General features: G+C 33.3%; 1 protein-coding gene across 1 annotated transcript; it reads left to right on the top strand.

Annotated features, from left to right (window-relative positions):
* The first annotated feature begins 6,193 nt into the window (after positions 1–6,193).
* LOC149553699 (UDP-glucosyltransferase 29-like) lies at positions 6,194–7,846 on the top strand. The gene has a single exon (XM_089789940.1). It carries the CDS (start codon positions 6,207–6,209, stop codon positions 7,599–7,601), a length of 1,395 nt encoding a protein of 464 aa, XP_089646066.1. The 5' UTR covers positions 6,194–6,206; the 3' UTR covers positions 7,602–7,846.
* Positions 7,847–8,615: the final 769 nt, after the last annotated feature.

Here is an 8,615-nt window from a genome sequence, read left to right as displayed (position 1 = left end):
TAACAAATTGACTAATGAAAAACTTAATCTCAATAAGCTCGTTAACCAAATTTCTTATATTTTGTCAAATTAATTATTATGTTGAATTATTATTATAATAAAATAGAAATAATATCATATTATAAAATAAAAAATCTATCTAAAGTAATGCTAATAGATATCCATTATAAAATGATAAAAAATTATTTACTACATCTGACAATATTTATATTTCTATGTATTTAAGTCAATAGAATGACAACATGTTCATAAACAACTTGTTTTTTTATTTCAATGTTGCCAAGAACAAAATAAAACAATAAAAAAATATTAATAAGCTTGATTCATGCAATTCAAAGTAATTTAAGCATATTTTCATGTATGTTCATCCTGGTGAAGATAAAGAAACATATTTTTAAAAAGTTAATTTTTGATAAGTATGAGATAATTTCCACAGCAAGTCAAATTGTGATATTGCTATCAGGATTTAACTTTGTGATTTTGAGTCAAACTCATTGACCCATGTTTCATGAGTAGTGATTCAACATGAATCCATCTCTCATGAGAATAAATGGAACACTTAGCACTCATTGGATCTAGGTGATGCTCATAAGGTGAAGCATCGAGACTTCCCGAGAGGTCACCCATCCTAGTAATACTCCAACCTGAGCATGCTTAACTACATAGCTTCCTCCATGGTTAACCCAAAGCTTGCAACCCCATTTGAAAAACCTTCACCAAGTGTTGTGCCTTATAAACCATGCATTAGAAAGCCCCTTAAGCTCATCAATTGATAAGTAGGAGATAAGTTGCACAGCAAGTTAAATCATGATAGCAATATCACAGGTTAATTTTTATCATATATAATTACATTATAATGTTATCTTATTATTTTTCATTATATTAATTTTATTATATAATTACATTATAATGTCATCTTATTATGTTATTGTCTTATAAAGTCATTATTAAAGCTTGAAAAAAAACTATTATATCTAAGATTAAAGATAAAAATATTTATAGTGTAATTGGTGTTAATGATTCCATTATTGATCATATCAATTCTCTTTGGTACTCTACCCTTGATAAAAATCCCTAAAGAAGTTTTTTTGGAACCCTTTGGAAAAGTAATATTGAACCTAAAATCAAGTGATTTAAATGGCTTACTATTCTTGAAAAACTTCCTATTAGAAATAACTCTTCCATGTAGGAACTTTGTAGTATATGTAGATTACCAAAATCTAGCCGACACATTCTTTTTTATTGCATGTTTGCTAAAGAAATTTGGGCTATGTTTGGTATTACTTATCCTCTTTAGGTTAACATCCTTCAAAATCATCACTAGATATATTCATGGTATTAAAAAAGATTCTAATCTATTTTGGATTATTCTCTCTTCTAACATCCTTTGGCAGATTTGGAAATGCAAGAACAAAGAAAGATTTCAAAATAACCCCAGGTTTCTTACTGAGTTTTTTTGAAAACTCACTCATTTCAAAATATTCATGCAGGTTCATACCATGATGATGATGGAGAAGGAGAAACTTAGGAGTTTTCTAAAATATGGTTGTGCCACCTTTTTATTTATGAACTAAAGCATGGGTACGCCTAAAGAAAGAACCTTGATGATCTGCAAGCATTTGAGAGGACATGTGCAAGGTTGAACAAGGAAATTAGGAAGAACAACTAGTCTACCAAAGATGAGTTTTACATGATGAATCAAATCTAGGAAAGGAAAAGCATCGTGTGGATGGAGGGTCCTTTAGGTTGGACTACCCGGGTGGACACTCACAGTGATATTCTACATTACATTCTCTTTTGTCTATATGACCGATGTATTTTCTCATTTTTCTATCTCTGATGTAAATCATTTTTAGTGAGGGTGGGCCTCTTTTTTGTACTTCCTATGGATACAACTTTGTAACATTCTTTTTTATCTACCTATATATAATATTAAAAAATATATGTGATATTAATAATTTTTTAATAATATAATTCAATTTGTAATAGCTTTGACATTGCTACAAAATCAAAAGAAAGACTATAAATTGAAGTGAAACTCAAGTTTTTACATACATGATTTTAAAGTCATTTTATGTAATAATTATTTTTTAATTCTTCTTAGCTAATTTTGGTATTATATTTGCACATTTAAATAAAATAATTTCTATTCAACTACATGATATCATTTTATTTCATTTAATTAAGGTCTAAAAATCTATGATCTTCAAGACAAACCTAATGTTGATTTTAAAAGAAAATAATTGATTTTTTTCTTGAACTCAATTTTCATCTAGAGCTCTAAAAAATCAAAACCCTTAGACAACTCCATTCCTCAATCTTTATAGGTTGTTGTTGTAGGTTTCAGTGGAAAAATTGAATGAATTGTTGACCAAAGATGTACTATTTGGGATATGCATATTAAGGGAAACAACTTGGGTTCTATTTGGAACCACAAATTGATCAAAATATTCCAAGCTTTAGTTTAAATTTTATTGCTTGAATTACAATTTATGCTCATTATTTGCAATCTACAAGTATTTTCCTTGTTTAAATCAGTCTCCAAGTATTTAAAGATTTCAAATATCATTAATAAAGATAATTGTGTCATTTTTTCTAGTAAATTTTTGTTGATATATAAATTCCTCCTGCAACTAATAATCATCTCCCATTCCATCTCTATAGGTATGCTCTTGCAAAACAAAAACATAAGACTAGTAATATGAAAAATTCCTTTAGAGTTCAAGGAGAAGATGGCCTCCAGAAAAATCCAAAGTCTTAGTGAGAAGCCATGTGTTAGTTTTAGATTTTGAGCTTATCAAACTGAGCTTTCCAATAGAAACTTCCAAAAATAATTATTGTTATTTTTTTAACTAAAAAAATAGTTAAAACAGTGGTAAAATTAGAAGTAAGTTCAATTAAAAAAAATAAAAATTTAAAAGTTCATTTAAAAATTAAAGCTTTAGTATTTTTTATGGGAAAGTTAATTAGATGTAAGCAATTGTGAATATTAGTTCCTTGCCTAGATAGGAACTAATAAGATAAGTTTTTTTTGTTTTCAAAACCTTTTACTTATTGAAAAATAACTAGTATTATTATAATATCAATGCCCAAAAGTAGATAATTAGAAGTCTATGAGTGCAATTAACAATCTAGAATATGAGATTCATAAAAATAGTTGGTTGGGTTGAGCATAAGATTGAGAAGAATCCATAACGAAGACAATAGTCTAAGAAGATCTATGAGTTGTAGAGTGATGATTCTGTATCGAAATCAAAGTGGATACCTAGGCCAACATATGTACAGTGCAAATCAGAAAAACAACAATATGGACACCACTATAGCAAGCTAGACCATCATAGTTTTCTTTTAGAAAGTAGCATAGAGAAACCATGTCACATATACTTCCAGAAACAAAAACACCATAGTTCCATAAATCTCCAATGGTGTAAAAGGGGAAGACATGGATGACTTTACCAGATGGGGATAAGAAGGCCAAAATTTGGGGAAGGCTAGGAAACAACATTGCAAATATTATGCGGACTTGTAAAACTAGTGATAGGTGTGTAGGAAATAGCAATTGAAACTATAAACAACTAAACACAATGCATTAAAAATGCAAAGTGCCAATATATTCTTATCTTCAAAATTTCAATATGATGATTAAAATGCAAATTTATTGGCCAAAAAAAATTAAATGAGTCAAGAAAAATGTACTAAATTATATAAAGAAAATATAATAATCTAATGGAAAAAATAAATAAATAACCTATGTTAACACATTTAGATATTTTATAACTATTTTGATAATTTTATAAATACTCAATTTAATTTAATTTTTTTATCTTGTATTTCTAGTTATCTCATTTGAAAAATAAAAATAATTTAAAAACTTTCTTATGTCTATTATATATATATATATATATATATATATATATATATATATATATATATATATATATATATATATATATATATATATATATATATATATATATATATATATAATTAAAAAAATTACACATAGATTATATGTTTAATCTAATGTGAAGTACATCTAAGATGATTGAACTCATAAGATATGTAAAGGAGAAAAAGTATCTATTGATAAGAAGTGTAAAGAAGGAAATGAGATGCAAGTCATCAAATAGAAAAAAATCTCTCTTGTAAAAATTAGACATCAATCAATCCTAGATACTTTAGACAGACCTACCTGAACAATCTAAAGTTCTGACAAATTAATAATAAGAAGAAAACCTATATTTGAATCTTATATGAATAATATTATCATTTAAGTCAACTAAATTATCTTCCATTTTTTATTATTTTAATTTTAAATAGCTAAAAATAATTTTTTAATATATATTATTTCAAATACATTTAAAAGACCATAGCATCATTTATTTTTTAACACAAAAATTACATTTCCATTTTCATATAAAAATGATGATAGAGCCCAAAACATGAAATTGGGTTTTTTTTATTTTTTTTTTATTTTTATTTTTTTTTAAATTAAACCTAAATTACTACTGTATTATCAACATTTCATATTTGTTTCATTATCTTTTGAATAGTTCTTGTGAATGGTGCCCGTGACAAAGCAACACAATTTTTTACAGTCCTAGTACTAGGTCATCCGATTTTCAGATGTATGTTGCAACAAGAATAGAAAATGATTGGGGCCACCATGGGACAAAGACAACCCCAAAATTATTCCATTTGTTCCTCTATCCCTAGGCAATCAATGACAAATACCAATTATGATGGCATTGACCATAACCATACATAAATCCCAAGGGTTAACACTATAGAAAGAAACAATCGACCTTGGAAGGATGGAAAAGTAGGGCTTGAAGTAGTTGTATGAAAAATTTAAATGTCAAAGCATGGTGAGATTTTCTATAGAAAGTAGCATTGGTCTAGACAACTCATCGAAAGACAAGCCAATGCTTTTAAGGCTCTTAAGCTACCCTATTGAGATTAACATCATTCTTTTCAATTTGTTTATGGCAAGGTTTAGATATTGCAACCCTGAGCAACTGTTGTATTGCCAAGGATAGGCCTTGACAACTTATTGGCAGAGATATTAATGGCTTGAACTTGTTGCATTCCTCCTAGTGGAGGCAATCTTCCTGTCAATGTATTGTATGAAAAATTGAAATAAAATACCAATGGTTGGAGGCTTCATATCTCCATAGGGATATTTCCTATGAGATTGTATAAGTGATCAATTATCTCCAAGTGGAAACATTGCTCAATGGCATTTGATATCCTTCCTGTGAGCTCATTATGACTTAAGGCAAGTTTCCTCAACTATTGCATACCACCCAAATGTGGAGGAATATCTCCAAAATTTTAATTAGGTTGAAGAAGTAGATATTCCAAGTTTGCCAACATCTTGAACTCTAATGGAATGGTGTCTTGCAATTGATTGGAGCTCAAATCCAACCATTGTAGATTCTTTAGACAACCAAATGCTTGTGGAACCTGCCTAACAACTTGTCAATATACATTCTAAACTATGAAACATAAAGAATAAATATTTACATATGAATGTGTTCTACTATTACTATATGGTTCAATGGTATGCCAGTTGTGTATCTCCTTATTGGTGTATCCATTGCACTTCCTTTGGATGCAAATGTTAGTTTTATAGTTAATTTTTTCGAATCAATATTTATATATTGCACTTGTACTTTAGAAATTTTTTATCATAACATTGTAATGATGCAATAAATGCTAGGTAGACCATTTAGACAATGTCTATATCCTAAACTAAAATGCATATCTTACCAAGAGGACACTTGAATATTTATAATTTAAATTTAGACTTTATCCAAGACCGACCATTAAAACCTATCTATCCGCTTGATGACCATTCATTCTTTATGACCATTCATTCAGAAAGATGTAGATCATATAAATGCTGCGTTTGTTTGTTGGTAACACAATAACTATAATATAAATCTCATAAACACTAGTTGTACCATCTACAGTTAACTATTTTTGTGTTTGTTGGCCGTTCATTCACTAATACAATAACCACTACGTGTACCATAAATATGGCTCTGAGCTAGGGCCCGAGTCCATGAAAAGGAGGCAAAATATATGCGTTAAATCTGACCAATTACGTGTGTTGAATATTTGACTGTTGGGTGGGCAAGAACTTGAAATATGTTATCAAGGGGGCAGCAGATCGTAGAGACGTGTGAAACGTGAGTGCAAATATGGGAGAAGAGACACAAGTTCAGATAGTGATGCTGCCGTGGTTGGCGCAAGGTCACATTAATCCCTTCGTAAATCTTTCCAAGGCCCTGGCGAGCCGCGGGGACATCAAAGTGTCGATCGTATCAACCCCGGTCAATATATCCAAAATCAGATCTCGCTTGCATGGGGAACCCTCCATCAATCTGCTGGAGTTGCCGTTGCCGTCTGTAGACGGACTTCCCCCTGGCGTCGAATCCACAGCAGACATCAAACCAGAATCGGTCCATCTCCTTCACAGTGCATTCGATCAGCTGGAGAAGCCGTTTGAGTGTCTTTTGAAGCGCATTTCGCCAAATTTTGTAGTGTACGACGTCCCAGCGGATTGGGCTGCCACCGTGGCTGCCAGGCTGGAAATACCGAGCTTCCTCTTCTCCGTCTACAGTCCAGCGGCATTCGCTTACTTTCTCGGCCATGCGAAGCGAGCAGAAAACAGCAATGTCGATGCGAAGGCGGAGGATTTGAGGCATCCTCCGACAGACTATCCCTTACCCACCATCTCCTGGGCCCTCTTCGAAGCCCACCTTGTGTTCGCCAACATTACTGCATTCGCTCACCGTGCGTGGGCGTGCTGTCAGCGGTCGTGTGGAATACTGATAAAATCGTGCTTTGAAGAGGAGAACAAGTATATGCAATACCTCAGCCGTATCACCGGAAAACCAGTGGTTTCTGTCGGTCCACTCATGCTGCCTGAAGCTCTGACGGATACGTCGGTAAACCATCAAATACAGTGGTTGGACAAACAGCGGCCCGCGTCGGTGGTGTTTGTATCATTCGGGAGCGAGTCGTTTCTGTCGGCGGAGCAGATAACGGAATTGGCGTCGGCACTAGAGGACGTCGGACTACCGTTTCTGTGGTCGTTGAGATCATCTGACGGGACTTCCTCGGCGTTGTCGTTGCTGCCGGAGGGTTTCGAAGGTCGGACACGTGACCGGGGGCTTGTAGTTGGCGGGTGGGTGCCTCAGCTGAGGATCGTTTCGCATCCATCGGTGGGGAGCTACGTGAGCCACGGCGGGTGGAGCTCGGTGATGGAAGCGTGGCTCCACTCTGGGTTACCGTTGGTTTTGATACCGTTGCGGCATGACCAGGGGCTTAACTGCCGACAGATTGTCCTGGAATTGAAAGGCGGCATTGAAGTGGAGAGGAGTGAGGAGGGGAGTTTTAGAAGGGAGGATGTGTCTAAGGCGGTTCGGACGGTGATGGGTAAATATGAAGAGAGAGGGGAGCAGATTCGATCTAGGGTGAGGGAGCTCGGTGGTGTTGTTGAAGTCAACACACAGCGTCAAGAGGCGTATATGGGAGAGCTAGTTACCCACATGGAGAAGCTTCTTATCTCGCGCAAAGAAACAGCAGTGTAGCGCCTTGCGCGAGTCTTATCAATAATTTCGTAATCATTCTGTAAGCAAACCATAGTTCTATTGACAGGAGCGGGAGTAGTAGGATCCAATAATTTGTTAGTATAAAAAGTTGCATTGTTTAGTGTTTGTCATAGATTTGAGAGGTAATATTATTATTATCATTAGATCGTGTCGAATGACAGGAATCTAAAGCATCCATTGCATGGCTAATGAGAGTGAGTAATCTATGAGATGTCTTTTCGTTTGGTAATGTTTTCATTTTATACTTAAAAAGTTTAATTCTAAATAAAAGCTTTCTCTTTTTTTCATCGGTTTGTAATGTCAAATGTTTTCGTCACCGAGTGAATGAATTTAAAAAAATTATATAAAATATTTGGATATTGTACAATTATTTTATGAAGTACATGAACGTAGGGATTGGAGGGTTATCATTACCAAATCCTATGTGATTTTCCATCATGTTATTGTTTTTACTGCAAAAGTAGCTTGTACAGTCGTACCAGCTTCAAATTTTGCAGATTTCAAGCACTTTAATTTCGGGCTTCTCAAAATCCTATGTAGAAATTTCAAATCACTCCCACTTTTTTTTTTATAGTAGTTTACTTGACAAGCCCCCTGCTTATAACTAAGGTTTCAGAGCTACATCATAGAAAATGATGCCACATCAACATGTTTTTTGCTGAGGTCTCCAAAATAGGCCCTCCAAAAAATGAGACCAATCATAGTGCATTAGAGACCCCCATACTTGTGCAGCTAATGTAGCATCACACTACAAGTTGTTTTTTGAGAAAAGGGACACATTTCATTCAATCATGGGTAGTCATCATTAGCAAGAACAACTTTAAAGTCCTAACTATTGATACAATCTTGTAAAAAATGTTGGCTATTAAATCAGCATGGGTATTAAGTTAACAACTCCTATCACAACCATTGGAATATGCTCAAGTACCTAATACATTTGAATGATCGTAGTTTCCAAAATAATCTATCAAAAATCAGATTTTCATGGACGAA

The sequence above is a fragment of the Cupressus sempervirens genome, chromosome 6 (assembly GCF_028749045.1).
Source record: "Cupressus sempervirens isolate cs-2001-9-10 chromosome 6, ASM2874904v1, whole genome shotgun sequence".
Classification (NCBI taxonomy): Eukaryota; Viridiplantae; Streptophyta; class Pinopsida; order Cupressales; family Cupressaceae; genus Cupressus; species Cupressus sempervirens.
The sequence above is the reverse complement of the archived record's forward strand: the minus strand, read 5'-3'. Positions and strand labels throughout refer to the sequence as shown.

Coding starts and splice junctions, on each gene's coding strand:
- LOC149553699 (XM_089789940.1), top strand. CDS start 6,207: ATGGGAGAAGAGACACAAGTTCAGATAGTGATGCTGCCGTGGTTGGCG.